At 41.0% G+C, this 17821-nt stretch overlaps 1 protein-coding gene across 1 annotated transcript in view; it reads left to right on the top strand.

Moving 5' to 3' along the window:
• The window catches only part of TRPC4 (transient receptor potential cation channel subfamily C member 4), a 210162-nt gene extending 201422 nt beyond the window's left edge, over positions 1-8740 (top strand). The window contains exons 9-11 of the mRNA XM_084617453.1: positions 5247-5288; positions 5562-5651; positions 7814-8740. Coding sequence (XP_084473579.1) covers positions 5247-5288; positions 5562-5651; positions 7814-8533 — 852 coding nt within the window. The 3' untranslated portion in view covers positions 8534-8740. The remainder of the gene's footprint in view (positions 1-5246; positions 5289-5561; positions 5652-7813) is intronic.
• The last annotated feature ends 9081 nt before the right edge of the window (positions 8741-17821 follow it).

Below are 17821 nucleotides of genomic sequence, written 5' to 3'. Positions count from 1 at the left end.
GTGTCTAAAATTAAAGTACTCAACTTGGCTAACCACAATCTGTGACCACTTTTGAAATATATGCCCTAATTCATAAAAATAAATAGTGTTGGAATAAATTATTTTCCTACAACTATGTGCCATGTTTCACTATCCAGATTTGTTATTGATGTAGGATGAAATCAAATTTCAGAGCTGTTATTTAGTGTTTTATCACCATCACCCACTTGTAGATTTCTCCATTCCAAATTTTAAACTCAAAGTAGTCTGAAGGACATATAGGGGAAGGGATTTGCTAGGAACACGTTGTGTATTTCCTCGTGCTGCTGACTTACATAAGCATTTAAGAGAAACAAGGTGGGTGAGGTAACATCTTTTATTCCATTGGTGAGAGAGACAAGCTTTCAAGCTTACACAGAGCTATTCTTTAGGACTGAGAAAGAAGAGCTCTGTGTAAGCTCAAAAGCTTATCTTTCTCACCAAAAGAAGTTGGTCCAAGAAAAAAATGACCTCACCTACCTTGTGTTTCTGATATCATGAGACCAGCACAGCTACAACAACACTGCATGATCATTTACCTCTATTCCATTTTACTCAGGTTCTTATACCACCCTCATCCCATTATCTGAGCACCTTCCAGGATGTATTAAGTGATGCAACTAGCATTTGTCACATGTTTCTCCTTTTTTCTCACCCTTTTCTTTCCAAGGGGAAAATAATGTGAGGTTTTAGTTTTTATGTATCTGCTGTGGTTTGTTAGTGAAGGTTAGGTCAAAGGAGTGCAATCGCCTTTGGAACGGAAAGTGGTGACATTTGAGGTGGTGGTTAGATTGTGCAGGAGTTTCTTGCACAGCCCTGGATCAGCCCCAGAGAAAGCAGTGTCTCCTTCAGAGACAAGCTTTACCCTAGCCATGGACAGCTGTGTTGTTCCTGAAGATTGGCACTGTCAAGCATGGTACACATCCCAGAGTATCCTGGATCCAGACCATTGAGCTCCTTGATGTTAAGGCCAGACTTTGAATTTGAATTCTACCTTTATGAAAATTTCTAGGTGAAAAACAATTGGCCAGAAAAAGATCATGTCTCTAAAAATAATTTAGTATTATTACATTTCTGACCAGTAAATAGATTTTGCTGCCAAGTCTACAAAACTGTATTGATTGGCTGGCAATTTAATAAATGGGGTAATAGAAATTATTACTACTGTTATTAAAGTAATGATTGGAGTCTCTCAAATGAGGTTTGTGCCAGGTCCTATATAGACACAGGACATCAGAAAGGACTTATTATTACCTTTCTTTTTATCACATGCACAGACAGATTAAGGGACTTGCCCAGTATCACAAGGAAAATTTGTGGTAGAGCTAGGAACTGAACCGGCATCTTAGAGGGCCCACTGCCATGCTTTAATCACATGGGCATGCCTTCTCTGTTACAGTGATTAATATATATATAACTTTTTGCCCATGGCTGTTCTACCCACAACTTTCAACTGCACTTCACATACAGCTGAGCTGCACTTAAACACCAACTTTTCTTTAATAAAAATTCATTAAAAAAATCGAAATCAAAGGTTTTTGAATTCTCACTCTTTTTCTTGCTTAAATGAAAGTGACTGTTCAAAGAGGTCCATTTGGGAGTGGAGCACTAAACAAAGCAAAGGGGAAAGCAGTGACTGTTTTAAGGTATTAACATTTGGCATGTATATAGCTTTCAAGTTTTGAGTCTTGGCAGCAACAATTTTAATTTTATCTTTTTATTAAAAAAAACCACCTAAATCTTGACCTGTAAACATTTCCTAATTTAGCTTTCTCCATAGCAAAGGGAAAGCTGTGAGTGAAGTCATATTGAAAGTTTTAGACACAGCTGTGCTGAGAAGAAGCAGACTATATAGTCCCTTGTGGGAAAACATCCTTAACCTCAAGATTTTAGTTTACTTTGAGTGATTTGATGACAAATTTTCACAAGTGACCTCAGTCTTTGGCTGTCCTGGCCAGCATTAAGCACCTAGAACCTTATGTACTTGCTGTTGACCTCAGATAAAGTTGGAGGTCATCAGTACCTCCAAAAATTAAGCTCTGGAGCCATCATACTCAAAAAAGTCTGTAATTTTGAGTGTGTCACTTCAGACATCTTGCATGTTGAAGTGTGGGCATCCAGAAAATATGGCAATCAAAATTAGAGGCTCCCTTTGAAAATTTGGGCCTTAGCCTTTAGGAAACTATCTGTTTCTTAAGTAGATAACACCTGGGAACTGCCTGTTTCTAAGGAGTTTTAGGGGACTGTATGGGGGTACTAGTGTGGGAGGTCAGAGGGGTTTCTTAGAGTTGGGAGGTAAGGCACGTCTCTTATCTGTAACATGTCCCACTCTTCATCACCCTCACCCTGCTGGAAACTCACATAGGTTTCTGGCACACATTTTTCACAGTTCCCAACCTGAACTGGGAATCAGCAGTGGGTAGAAAGCTCATGGCAGTGAGTTTGCAGAAGGCGAGGATCCATTCTGCTGTGAGGAAGAAGAGAAAGGGAATTAGGAGCTGAAGAAAGGATCTGAGCATTTTAATGGGAGAGGGAGAACTGAGGCGTAGAACACTAGTTTGGCATTATATGTGAACACATGCAAGTGCGCACACATGCACACATTTATTCTTCTCCAGTTTATCAGTGTTGTGCATTAAATACATATTGTAGTTGTCGTAAAAATATTCTGGAGAGATTTGCACGTTGAAAAATATGGTTAGTACTGTCAGCCAAAATCCTGTGTTACCAGGCTGTGTGCTGAATGGTCACCGCACTGCTCCATTGGGAGTTTTGCCACTGACTTCAGTGGGTGCAGGATCAGTAAATAACTGATCTGGCTAATCAGTGTTATCTTGATCCAAGCAGTGTAAGCTGAGGGAGGCTGAACTTGGGCTAATGTGTTTATTTTGTATTTAACTGTAAATACCCACAGTGCTGAGCTGTGGTGGTGTTTTCTGCAATGCAGGAGTCAGCATTTAGTTTGTTTATTGGGTTCACTACCTTTACCTTGAGTTAAACACATTTCAGTAATATCTTCAAATGATTTTTTTCCTGATTGCCAAATCCTCTGTGAATCAGATTTGTCTTCATGAACCCTAATGCCGTTAGGATTTCCTCAGTCTTCTCCCAACAAGAGGGAGACATCTCCACCTGGTGGCCCACCTTAAAACATTGCAAGAGCAAAGCTCCTTTAATGCAGAGTGGGGGAAAGCTACATCCCTTTCTCTGCAAAGGGGTTTAGCCGAAACATTTGTAATCTGTGCGCATAGTACTGGATGTATTTCCACTCAGTCTACAGGTGATGGAGTTAGAAGGGACATAGTAACTTGTATTTAGCATGCAAAAAATGACATAAGACACAGAAATTTAATCAGGAAAAAACACTGGAATAACTAGAGGGCAGCTGCTCACTTAGGGAACCATTCTCTGCAGTGTCTTTTCAGAGAAGCTACCACAACAGAAAATGCAGTGTCCTCCCACCCAACCCTATATCCTGCTGGAGTCTCATCATGACTTTGCAGTAAATTACAAGAGATAACTCAATCACAAATTACAAACCATCCACTAGTACAGAAATGTTACCAATCATAAGTAAATTGTAAATCAGCCTTGACTGCAAGAGCTGGAGAAAATATATGAATGCCTGATGTGTTATAACTTTGGTTTTGTCAGGTATCCTAGACAGATTTTGCCATAGGTTAGACATCCAATTGCATTTGGGATGACAAATGTAGGAGGCAAAAATCAAAAAAATCAATCTTGCTCTCACTAATTTACTCCGTATCTGGCACTGGTGCGATCTCTGCTGAAATAGTGTGTCCAGTTTTATTGTCGACAACTCAAGAAGGATGTTGGTAAACTGGAGAAGGTGCAGAGAGGATTCAAAAGAATGATTAAAGAATTAGAAAACGTGCCTTATAGCGATAGGCTCAAAGAGCTCAATCTATTTATTTTAAGAAAGAGAAGATTAACGGGTGACTTGATTACAGTCTACTGCTCTACATGGGGAACAAATATTTGGCTTCTTAATCTAGTACAGAAAGGTATAACACAGTCCAATGGCTGGAAGTTAAGATAGACAAATACAAACTGGAAATAAAGCATACATTTTTAACAGTGATGGTAATTAACCATTGGAGCAATTTACCAAGGGTTGTGGTAGATTCTCCACACTGACAATTTTTAAATCAAGATTGGATATTTTTTTCTAACAGATCTGCTCTAGGAATTATTTTGGGAAAGTCCTATGGCCTGTGTTATACAGGTGGTCAGCCTAGATGGTCACAATTTTCTCTTCTGGATTTTGAATCTGTTAATATAAGCTAGGGACAATCAAAGGTATAGAATAAGCAAAGACTTCAATGAGCCCATCTGAATTGTTATTGAGGAGATCATTAATTCATGAGCAGAGTAAGAATCAAATTATTTTTTTCCTTCTTCCTGAGACCCCTTAGGTATCTGAGTACAATCAGATGAGATGTCCGTGGCTTTGTTGTTTGTAGTGCTGTGTTTTACACATTTCTTCCTGTGAAGCCTCTTTTTGTTGTCCACCATTTGAGCATTGTCCATCTGGCAAACTGGAAAGGTTTGGCTTTGTTTTGAGTCTGGCTGATGACCCAGTGTTGACCCTTTCATCCAGAGATGAAACATACCATTAATCTGAGGGGACTGCTTTTGCACTACAGTGCAAAAGTTTACTTGGGTTTTCTCTTTCCCCCAAATTCATTCTTCACCACACCGAGCATGAGCAATCAGGCTTTGTGCAGGAAGCTAACAGGGGTGAGGAGGAAGAATTCACTCTCTAACTTGTGGGGTAGTCATGGGGCACTACTCAGCCCCTATATAGCTACTATCCTAGCTTTGAAGGTCAGAATAGTAGCCATTATCCTTCCCCAGCCCCTTTGTGCAGAGGGCGTCTCAGTTTGATCACAGATGCTATGCTCCACTCCACCCTGTCCTACTTAGAGCTTGCACAGATCTCCCCTTTGCAATTTGGAGAAGACACAGAGGATCCACTTCTCATTTTGCCTGTCAGCAGTCCTCCCTCCTATCCAGCTCCAGGATGGGCCTTTCACCAGTAACAAAACTTCCCAGAGACCTCGAATCAGTCCTCCACGTCACTTGCCCCAGTGCATAGCATTGCTGTCCTGCCACTTTCATCCAGCTGTTGAAGTTGTTCTTTTTTTTATACAAAAATCATTCACTGGCATTAATACCACTCAGTATCTCAATCTATTTCTTTTCAGAGGCGTGCCGCTGATAATTTGAGGAGACATCATCAATACCAGGTGAAGGCTCGTTTTTTTTTTTTTTTTTTTAGCATGGGTAATTATTAGAGAGGGATGGGAGAAGATTTACCCTGCCCCTCCCCCCACATATTCTTTAACTGAAACAATTATTTTTCATTCAGAAAACACTTTGATGAAACATTTTGACTGGCTCTAGGAATTTTAAAATTTTTGTAGTGACTTAGAAATGGAAGCAAAAGTGCAGTTCGTTCACTGACTGCATGTCCAGTTAGCATTGCCAGAGAAACTAACACATTATTTTAAATCTTTTAGGAAGTGATGAGAAATCTCGTTAAGCGATACGTTGCCGCAATGATAAGAGATGCCAAAACTGAAGAAGGACTCACAGAAGAGAATTTTAAGGTGACTATTTTCATGCTTATCAATTTAATAATAAAATGTCAAATGACTACAGAGCATCAAACAAACAATCATGCAACTACCATTCACTTACAGCTTAGAGGACCGTCTGTGTGACTTCCCTGACTACATGCATACATTATGCACACAAAATCTTGCTCCTTTTTTTTTTCTTTCCAGTACAATGTCTTTAGACTTTCAATTATGGGCAGCATAGCCTAATGATTGGTGTCAAATGATCTGTGTTCTATGCTTGGCTATGCCAATGGATTACTAGGTCAGTTTGGGCCAATCATTTAAACATTTTGGACCAGGCTTTTTCCAGTGGAAGAACGAGACAACTCAATTGGCTAGCTGGGGATCTTCTCTGTGTCGGGGAATCCCAAAGTGCAGTAGAGCTTGTGTGAATGACCGGACTGCTAGAGTAAGATGGAAATACTTCTACATCACAGAAAATGAGCTCTTCTGCCATGGAGTACAGGGCTGGATGGAAGAGCCGTCAGGTTAGCTGAGGACTCACTTTATCCTTCAATCTAACAGCAATGAGATAGTTTATAGTAGAACTAAGAATAAGTTTATTAACAAAGAACAGAGATTTAAGTGATACTAAGTGAGAGAGAAAGAGACAGGAATGGTTACAATCTAAACAAAACAAAATACACTTTCTAGTGACTAAAACTAAATTCTAGCAACTTATGTTTTTGCCAAAAACATTTGGTCACTTACAGCAAGCTATCAGCAGCTCCTGCCCTTCAGGCCAGGAGAATCAAACTTTCCCAGGCTCAGAGGGTGCTGTTCCTTATGTCCCCTAAGTGATGGATAACCAGAATGTCTTTTTTCTCCCCATATCTTTTCCGAAGTCCATTGTCTTTGTCTCAAAAGCCAGGCAGACTTACTTGGATTGCAGACTCACAACCCTAGAGAGTTCACTAAGTGCTTTCCTCCATTGCTTATTAGTTTGATTGCTTGGTTTACCTTATATGTAAATGTACTTTCACTGTCCTCTGCCTGTAATCAAGCTCGTCAGAGAGAGGAATCCACACTCTTGTGTCTAGAGCAGGCCTGATTTGTACACTGCCTGTGAAATGCATTTCCAGCACACATACATAACTCTTTGTATACATCCCGTTCATACATCACACAAGGATTTCTGGGACCAGCATGTCACCAGTTTACATGTGATACCTTACATGACACCTCTTAGATATGTGTTATGACAACAGTGTGTTGGGGATTATGTGTATCAGGGCTAATATGATGCTGGCAGTTAAGTGCTAAAGTGAGGAAAGATCATTTGATGATGACCTGATCTTGGAAGGGTGATGAGGTTATACTGGTCCTGGTTCCTCAAACTGTGGACTTCAGAGGAAATGATATTCTTAGTGTCACTGGGTGACAAACCATAAAATTCAGCTATTAAAACTTGCTAAACCAAAAGGCTGGAAGCTTCTTTAAACTATCCAGTCATCCTCTGTCTGTACATTTCGGCAGTTGGCGTTGAGGGGCTCTTAGGGTCACAGATCCCCCCTTCCCTCCTTTCTTTTAATCAAAGATTAAATTCCACAGATCTTGATGAAGTTACTAATGGGAGAGAGGATGACCTCACCCACCACACCTCTTCCATTCACTGCTGTGCCTTTCCACTCTCACAGACTCTCCCTAGCACCCATACACTGATACACTTAAAACACACAGTTCCTGGGGCCATCCACCTGGAAGTTACTGCACCTTGTAAAGGGTAATAACATTTGGTGGGTTAAGGAATAGCAGTGAAAATGTTCTGCCTGTATAGGAGTAGCACAGTCTAGGGAGCCAAACATAGATCTGGGAGGTAAGACAGCCAGAGTTCTCATCCTACCACTGCCAGTGATTTGGACAAGGGGTCTTAGGCAATTTACGTAAGCTCTCAGGCTTTCTTCTGGGAAGTATTAATATTTGTTTCTTCACCTTCCATGGGAATTGTGAGGACTGATCAGAAGCATTTGCAAAGCACTTAGAAGATGTCAGAGAAAAATAAAAATTAACATCCATAATACTATGTATTTACAAATGAACATATTTGCTAAAACATTCAGGTGGTGTTCTTTATTACAAAGAGAAAACCAAACGAAACCAAAACAGCTTCCCAAGTTTTAAATGCTTCCTATATCTTCCTAACTTTTTAGGAGTTAAAGCAAGATATTTCCAGCTTTCGTTTTGAAGTCCTGGGTTTGTTGAAAGGAAACAAGCTTTCTAATTTGCAAACTTCAAAAATCAACAAAGAAGCCTCTTCTTTGTTAGAGACTGATGAAAACCGTGAGAGTGGAGGAAATGAGAAAGTAAAGAAAAAGAACTTCAGCCTTTTTGACATAACTACACTGATTCATCCAAGATCAGCTGCTATAGCCTCTGAACCACATAACATAAGCAATGGAACTGCACTGATGGTGTCCAAGCCCATAAAGGAGAAACAAAAGAGAGTGAACTTTGTAACAGACATAAAAAGCTTTGGATTATTTCATAGACGATCGAAAACAAGCTCTTTGGAACTGAGTGCAAATAAAATATACTCTGTGTCTGAAGAAGTTTCACAACAACAGGTGGACAAACAATGCAAGAAAACTACTGAACTGGAAGGGGAAAAATTGGTCATGAACTGTGAATTAAGCGTCCAAGGTCTCAATGAAAAGTGCATGCTAACAAACAATAAGCAAACCGACAGCGAGACTTCGGATTCACAGCACGAGGAGAATGATTGTGCTGTGGAAACCGAGAAGACAGAGGTACAGGACTCAGACCCCCCCACACCAGAGGATTTGCTGGACAAGAAGTTGGACATTACCAGTGACTCGGAGATGAACGAAGAGACAGTTGTTCAGGATGATTATGTAACAACGAGGTTGTGATGCAAGTGGGAGTGAGCATATACAAATATATATATTTTGCAAAGTGCTTTTTTGGGCAGGATGTTTTAAAAGTTATATTAGAAAGTATAGAATTACACTTTATAGTAGTCAACAACCATGGCACATGAAGTTGTAACATAATTAGGTTTCAGAGTAACAGCCGTGTTAGTCTGTATTCGCAAAAAGAAAAGGAGTACTTGTGGCACCTTAGAGACTAACCAATTTATTAGAGCATAAGCTTTCGTGAGCTACAGCTCACTTCATCAGATGCATATCGTGGAAACTGCAGCAGTTTCCACGATATGCATCTGATGAAGTGAGCTGTAGCTCACGAAAGCTTATGCTCTAATAAATTGGTTAGTCTCTAAGGTGCCACAAGTACTCCTTTTCTTTTAACATAATTAGGTGAGGGAAAGACAATAGAGGAACCTTCTGTTTTGTAGCCTGCTTTAGCTTTCACAATTTGTTTTACATTTTTTAATCTTGTATTCTTGTACTGTTGCAATAACCCACAGAAACTTTTTAGCTACCTTTTTTCAATTAAAACTAATGCAATTTCTCTCATATGATAGTTGACTCCTATGATAAATATTTTTCTATGCAAATAAAAAGTAGCTTAATCTTGTAAGCCTTTACTTAACTTTTTTAGTTCCTTAAAGATAATGGGCAGCATAATAATCCATAAGCAGTTTCTGTCAATACAAGTATTTAAAGGGGTAGAAATTTGATTTGCTTCAAATGTTATGGAAATCAATGAAAACATAATATATCATTTATTTATTGAAAGAGTGTTAATAACTGTACATTATGAATAATTTTCCTATTTGGTTATTTAAATATACTTTCTCCTCCCCCATATAGTTATGACCCTACTGGTGACACTGTTAACATTTAATTTGCAAAAAAAATTGGGTTGTATAAAATGTTTCCTTTCTTATAGTAAACAAAATGTTTATGGCTTGCTACAATTTTATGACTGTTTATTCTGAAAGAATCCACAATCAGTACCAGCTATTATTTCTCCAAACATCTGCTTTTTCCAAATGTGGACAAACTATGCACTTCAATATACAATTGCTCAGTAGCTTCTGCCTTCATATTACAACTGCATTTGCTAAGGGCGAGATTACTTCAGAAAAAAATCCTCCTAAATATTAGAAAAATATGACAAATTGCTAAGAATATTTGAAAGGCAAACCTATCAGAGGTTTTCTGGATCATCACAGAGTTTGGGGGAACCTAATGGATGATTTTATACAAAATACTTAGACATTCAAATGTATAATAGAAACCTGATAGTATTTTTCATAAATGATGAGTGATTTATTGTCTTAGTCAAAATGAGTATTTTTAAAATTAAACAGTACGTTTCTTTTTAAGCAGCGACTGGTGTCCTATATTATTAAGATAGAATAAATATAAAAATGTACACTACAAACTAAAGAAAAGCCCATAGAAACTTTTGAATACACCACAGTAAGGTAGCCATTCCATTCTTAAATTCATCTTGTGGTAGGTTTTACAGTTTGTATTGTCCTGTGTTAGGGGATCCCAGCAGACAGAATTACCATATATACTGGACCCCAGGAAGTACATATCAAAGGTGGAATTAACCATGGATGGCACCTTCTCCCTGATTTTGTGAGCTGATCAGAAACCAGATGTTTACAGACACATTTTCTAAAGTTCCTAAGTTGCCCCTACAGCATGTAAGTGCCCTTGCATGTGAAAAACAGGTAACCATGAGCTCATGTGAGTTTTGCATGTAAATATTGGATTTGAATATTCTCTCCTTTAAAAATATACCTCACAGTATAGCTTCTATGTTTGTGTTCTTCATTTCCTTTGATTGTTAGGCTAGCTATACAGCAGTTCACAGATTGATATTGTTATTCCATGATGTGGCAGCAACTGCAGTAAGCTCAGCTGGTACTATGTCTCTTCAAACAATATTGCCTTATAATACTTCTACTGTACAAACTCATTATCCAAATCAAAAGTCCAAGCGTTCTATTCATTTCAGTAGGACTTTGTAAAGTAGAAATAATTGCTAGTGCAAATTATATGGTCTGATACAGCTGTATAAACATTTCCCAAAGTGCTACTTTTACCACAGGAGCGCCTCTAGCAGCAGCCATAGCCTTCACACACTGAGCTGGACCAAAACCATAACCGTGAACGGCACCTCTTTTTCTTTGGAGCTTCAGATAAAAGGAACCCCCCCTCATGGCCCATTGTGCTAGGCGCTGTACAAACACAGAATAAAAAGATGGCTCCTGTACCAATGAGCTTACAACTGGAACCACAATAATAATAATCTAGGCTTGCAGAGATGTTCATGCTTTCAGCTCCTACCATGCAATGATTTCCAAGCAGGAGTAAGCTCCAGCGATGGAACTTGTTGTTTTCTTAGACTACCCTTATTAGTATTAAACTTGGTGGAAGTAAGTATTTTCCCCTCTTCTGCCAGAGAAATACTAGGGATCAAAATTGTAGTCCCTGAGTGCAGCTCCCATTAACATTAATACAATAGGAGCAGCCAAAAAGAACAGAAAAATAAACCACCCTGAAAAGCATTAGCTTGTAACTCAGCACTATGCAGACAGACTGACCCCAACACTGCCCTTGTTGCAGTGCTCCTGCTCTCCCTCTTAACATGGCTCACACTGGGAAAGCCTGTGGTCAGAAGGCATGCTTCCGCACTATTTGCCTTGGATATGATATCATGAGGGAGCAAAACCATATGTCACACTGAGCAGGAGCCACAGATCTGCAACCACTCTTCAATTTGTGGACCCGGAAAACAAAAAAGTTCAGATTTTAAATCACTACTATAGTGTACTGAATGACTCCCACCCTATCTGTTTATTTGGGGCATTCAGCTGAAATTTGACATTCTTTTGTTTTATATTTTTAGGTCAAGGTTAAACAAGAAATCCTGCAAATACCTTCCTACCCAGTTATAGGACAAACCCTATAATTGGGGAGTGAACAATTCTGAGGGAATCTTGTACCTTAGCTATAACTATAGACAGATGCAGAATGTGTGAAAGTGCAAATACTACAAAATTTCTGATCTTTCTAAAACTTCCTCTTTGGCAACATCTTTGCCTAAGGGCATGGGAAGCCTTCCCTCGCAGACACATGATACCGAAGCAAGGGACTAGCCCATTAGACCTCTGCTTCAAATTCTGCCATATTTGGGCAGTAGGGTGAAAAACCCATTTCCTTTCTGTATCCCAGCTGAATATATAATTATGGCCTGGAAAGGGGATGTGTGGAGGGAACGGGGTGGTGTAGGAGTAGGCTTGAGTCAGAGTTGAGTCACACAATGTGAAATGAAGGAAATAAGGCAATACATTTGTCTGATCCAGTTCTTGGCATTTGCTCGCACAATACAGTATGTACCATTTTCTTCTCATTTTAGTGCAGTGATCACAAAGAGTCATATTAGCTATCTAACTTTGTAAAGGGGAAAAGTAAACAGATATAAATTAAAGATGTAATCTAGTCCACCTCCCTTCCCATGGAATTGTTTCTGTCTGCTGTATAATTTTGCTGGGTGTAAACTAATTAAGGTGGTAGGATATAATTGGTTAGCTAATCATGTTACAATAAGTTAGGATTGGTTAGGTAAATTTCAGTAAAATGATCAGTTAAGGTATAGCTGAGGCTATTACTATATAAATTAGGGGTAAACAGGAAGTAAGTTGGGATTCGAAAATAAGGAAAAAGGAACTTGGATTTAAGCTTGCTGGAAGGTCACCCCAATAAACATCAAATTGTTTGCATTTTTGGACTTCGGGTATTGTTGCTCTCTGTTCCTGCAAGCAGGACCAGGGACGTGAGAGGGTGAAGGAATAAGCCCCCTAACAGAGATACCCTGTGATATGCCCTAACCATTGTATTGTATAATTTGATCTTTCCATTGCACATGGAACCAACCCAAGTTGTAACCAGGGTAAGGTTACAAGAAGCAATGGTCTCAAGTTGCAGTGGGGGAGGTCTAGGTTGGATATTAGGAAACACTGTTCCACAAGGAGGGTGGTGAAGCACTGGAATGGGTTACTTAGGGAGGTAAATCTCCATCCTTAGAGGTTTTTAAGGCCTGGCTTGACAAAGCCCTGGCTGGGATGATTTAGTTAGTGTTGGTCCTGCTTTGAGCAGGGGATTGGACTAGATGACCTCCTGAGGTCTCTTCCAACCCTGATAGTCTATGATTCAATGATTCTAAGGGAACCAGATGCCTAAAATATCTGAGGATGTTGGTCTAAATGACTAATTTGGTCAAGTGTTTTTTAAGCGATTTACTATAGCTTATTTGGGGGGAGGCTAATGTTTTTCCTTCTCATGCACAGGCCCCAAAAGGAGCTAAAAAGAAATGTTTATTTTTGTTTTAAACTGAGGAAGGCTGTTCGTTCATGGTCACCACAACAGGAGACGGATCAGACCCTAAACATCTGCTTCTTTAGTTTCTTTTACCTGTCATCTATTCCTCCCTTATTTGCCGCTTTCTATTGTAAATACTGTCTCTTCAAACAAATATGTTCAGTATGGCATTTTAGGAGCATCAGTGTTGTATTTGCAATTGCAACAGATGGAGTGTTCAAGATGTAGCAGCGCTGTGCATTTCGGCCTCAAGGAAGAGTTGAGCTCCCAAAGAGGGTATGATCACTAATGTACACTGCTCAGGAAATTAGTAATATAATCTCACTCAGACAGAACTCGTGGGATATTCTCTCACTCCATGAATTCAGTATGATCAATTCATAAGACCTTGTATTTTATTTTAAATTATTTAATTTGATTTTAAAAAAACAGGAAGAGCATTACTAGATTTGTCTCTTGTGGTCAACTTAAAACAACATGGAATACAACATTATTTTATGCTTTTTTCAGTCAGGCAATAAAAGCCATGTTAACTAATATGGATAAAACTGTCCTCTGAAAATTAGAATCTAAACTTCCGCAGCAGAAAGAAGACCCCCCCAACCTCCCTCCCCCCCCCCCCCTCGGCCCACCACCACCTTTCCTTGATACCTGGTAGAAAAGCTTTAAAGCTTCAAATGCAAAATCTGAAGGATCAATGTGAGAATAGGTTTTCCAGACCTAGGTTTTCCAGGTTTTAGTGCAATAATGCCTTTAGCATATCTGAAAACATTCAACTAATTTTATTCAAACCTAATGGACAGCCTACTTGGCTTCTGAAATATAATCCAAAGAGGGTAAGTATTGATATCTTTAATACCCAGAACAGTACAATAAACCAGCCTGGATAAAAGTTTAATCATTTTTGTAAATTACACATCATATACTAGCAAAGAGATGTATATGATGCCATTGTTAAGTAAAGTAGAGGTAAGTAAGCATGGACAATATATGTGTGGTCAAGTCAGTCAGGATCTCTGTTTCATCAGAAAATGCTGATTAGTTGACCCACAATGTGTCAAGGAAACATCTCTGGTTTGACAAACTTATACTGAAGAATTGGCAGGGTTCTGATGGAAACCTGCCTGGTTTCCTGGTGAGCTAATAGGCAGCCCATACTTTCAGGGTCCATGACTCTGGGACAGCCCTGCCATACAGACTGCCCTGAGGCTGGGAATTCTGGACTTCCAAGTATTTGCAGCTGGGGACTCTGGGCTTCCAAGTATTTGCAGCTCCTGTGCAGTCCTATGAGGACTGCACTAGGACTAGGGACCCTGGGGCTTCTAGGGTCTGCGACTCTGGGGCAGCCTGCATAGTGGGGCTTCCAGGGTTCCTGGAGTCAGGATCCTGAAAGCACCAGGAGCCCGAGCTATAACTGAAGCTTGGCTTCCACATTCACAGGAGGGAGCCTGAAAGCACTGGGAACCCTAGAGATTCCAGACTACCAGGCCAGCTGGCTCATAGGCTGGCTGCCTGAATAGCTGTGGTGAAACTTGTATCATGATCAGTGGAACTCGAGTCAGAGGTCCAATGTTCCTTTGAGGGACTATTATTGACATGACACCAGTAGAATAGGGAATGCATGGAGTTAGATTGGAAGCAGCACAGCCATGTGGACAGAACACTACAAAGGATTTAATAAAGTTCCACTTGTTCAACTTAACTGGCATTCAGTTTCACTTTGTGAATGAAACGTGATGGCAATATCTGAGTTGTGCGTTCTCTGCAGTGCAGAAGCTGGCAGCGTGATCCATGAATCTTGGCCTGAAGCCCACTGAATCCTGGATTTTTGCAGACACAACGATGTACCTGGTGAAAGGAGGCGTTTCAGCTGCACACTGGCCTGGCCATGCAGGAAGACAACAGCAGAAAAGTAAAACTGTTATTCTCTCTTATTGGGGAACAAGGCAGAGACATCTGCAGCACTCAGAAACTCATCACTGCCGCAAGTATCCCAGCACCTTTAGGAGGCCTGGGGACTTATTGCTCCCCAAGGCAGAATGAGCGACACAGGTTTTTCACTGGAGACCAGTCCAAAGGGGAGGGGATAGAACCCTATGTTACTGCCTCATTCACACCGACAGCTACATGATGTTTTGGGGACTTGCCAGACTCCCTAATTCATGACAAAATAGTCTGTGGCATTGGGATCACCACCCGTGGGAGCAGCTGTTCTGGGAAGGCAATACTCACAGATGCTTAGAAATTGCATGTGCAGCAGAAGCCTCAAGAGAAAGGATAAAAGCCCGAGGCGGCACAATACCTACAGAAGAACATGAAGTAGGGCAACAGCAAAGCAGAGCAGGTGGTCAGGGTTACATACCCACAGTGAGATGCATTTACGGTGGGAAACCTCATGACGGGGTCAAGGAGATGTGTCCTAACCAGGAGAGCATTGAAAGGAATTTGATAAGTTAAACTCTTTTAGCTGTGTGTGCAAGGTCAAAGGAAGGTTCCAGAAAGATTCAGTCCGACTTGTACAAGAGCAGGAGGGCAGATCACACAGCAGGGTTGACGCAATGACTCTCCCTGAGTCCAAGAGCCTATCAAGTTCAGGCAGTCAGGACAGGAAAGCAACAGGAGACAATATCAACCTCTATGTGTACAACAATGATAGTATGGAAACTCGCTGTGAGATATCAGCTGGGTAGTGATACCTCCTGCAATGTCACAACATCGAGTGGCTTGGACTCGGACACATCCATGACAGAGAACTGGTGCACTCTAATAATGTACAATGGCAGCATATATGCAGCCCGTAGGAAAATGTGACCTCATAGTAATAAGCAGATGGCACCAACTAAAGTTTATGGTAAGCATCACAACCCCCTCTTGGGAAATACAGCCGTACAACCCATGGAACTGATCAGGATGTAGCATCAGAATTTTATAACTGCAGTGCAAGCAGAAGTGGGAGACTCAGAAACAATGGACAAAATTTGAAAAGCACATGGAGATATTTTCAAAGTTGACAGGTGCCTCAAAGGAAATTGTGACTGTAAGAAGACCCCACAGTGGAGGCTTCTTGAGGCTTCTGCTACACATGCAATTTCTAAGTGCCTGTTAGTGTAAGATCGCCTTCTCAGAGCAGCTGTTCCCATAGGTGTTGAGCCCAAGTGTGCTTGCCATGAATGAAAATTCCTGTGGCAGTCCATAGACCAGTACATGAGGAGCTCAAAAGTCTGCAGAGCAGGGGTATCATAGCACCTGCAGAGGCCAGTGCCACATGGTGATGGTAAAATAGCCATCAGGCAAATTTCTCCTCTGGATAGGCCCAAAGTCATGAACAGGGCACTGAAATTATCCACTGCCCACGACTGCTGACTTGTTGCCAGAATCTTTATGGTCTGTGATGAGAAGAGTAGATTTTGGCACGTAAGCCTGGATAAAGAGTTCAGCAGGCTGACGGCTTTTGCAACACCATTTGGTCACTTCAGATGCCTGCACGTGCCAATGGACATAAGCCCAGCATCAGGAAAGTTCCAAAAATGACTCACAAAATACTGGAAGGACTGTCTGGGGTGAAAATAAGTGCAGGTGATATCCTTATTGGGAGCAATGATACAGAAGCTGAACAAGACCAGTACAGAAAACTACAAGCCTTTCTCCAGCAATACAAGGACTTAACCCCAAAAAAATGCAATACATCAGCATGAGGTGACATACACTGGACATCCGCTCACAAGAGAGGGACTGAAAGCAGATCCCAACAACATCAAGACAGTCAGAAACATGCCAGCTCCAGTGGATGTGAAAGGGGTACTGTGCTTCATCAGAATGATACATTTTCTGTCCAAGTTCTGTCTACACCTGGCTGCAGTAGAGGAATCCATATGTCAGCTCAGGATGTTGAGTGGGACCGGGCAGTTTCCCAGCACTGAAAGAAATCGTAACAGATGCCCCTGGCCTGAAATATTACCAGCCAGGAAAGCCACTGACACTTTAGTGTGATGAATCAGAGAAAGGATTGGATGTAGCTCATTTACGGGAGCAGCTTGTTGCTTAGGCCAGCAGAGCCCTGTCAGCAACTGAACCGGGGTACACCCAAATAGAAAAAGAGCTTCTGGCTGTGGTATTTGGAGTGGAGCGATTCCACCAGTACAGCTATACCCACCCAGGAATAGTAAAATCAGACAACAAAACCCAGTCATGGCAAAGTCCCTTAGTGCTTCAAAGAGATTGCAGCACATGTCGATGTGACTCTAGTGCTACCAGGTAGAAATCAGATATTGTCCAGGATGACTGTTGGTGTTAGCTGACACCCTGAGCAGGTCACAGATACCCAGCATAAGCAAGTTGGGGCTCAGGACATTGAATCCATTAACATGCTGTACTATCTCCCAGGTTCAATAGTGCAGCTAATGGAAATCTATGAGGCTATGGAAAAGGACTACAGACAGTCAAGAGACAGATAGTAGCAGGGTGGCTAGAAGACAAAAGTCAAGTACTGGTAGAAACAGAACCATATTTTCAAATTAAAGATGAGCTGAGTGTGCAGGATGGAATCATCTTTCCAGGACAGAGAGATGTTGTTCCTGCCTCAATACATGAAGACGTCAAGCATATATGCCTTACACTTGGGCATTAACAGCTGTCTTATACAGGCACAAGAGTATGTTTACTGGTTGGGAATAAGTACGTGTAGTGGGGCGGCTGCCCGACTCCCAAAGAGTAGGGGTTAAAAGTCAGCCCTTGAAGAGGGCTGGGCTGAGGGCCAATAGGAAAAGTCTAGGAGGCAGCCAATTAGGGGCAGGCTGGGCCCTATAAAACAGCTGCAGGGCCAGAAGGCAGAGAAAAGTCTTTCTCTAGCTTTGGAGAGAGAAGGACCTAGCTGCCTGAAGGAGCAAAGGTACCTGAGGC

The sequence above is a fragment of the Lepidochelys olivacea genome, assembly GCF_965140295.1.
Source record: "Lepidochelys olivacea isolate rLepOli2 genome assembly, chromosome: 1".
Taxonomy (NCBI): Eukaryota; Metazoa; Chordata; order Testudines; family Cheloniidae; genus Lepidochelys; species Lepidochelys olivacea.
Note: the sequence above shows the minus strand (reverse complement) of the source record. Positions and strands in the feature narration are given on the sequence as shown.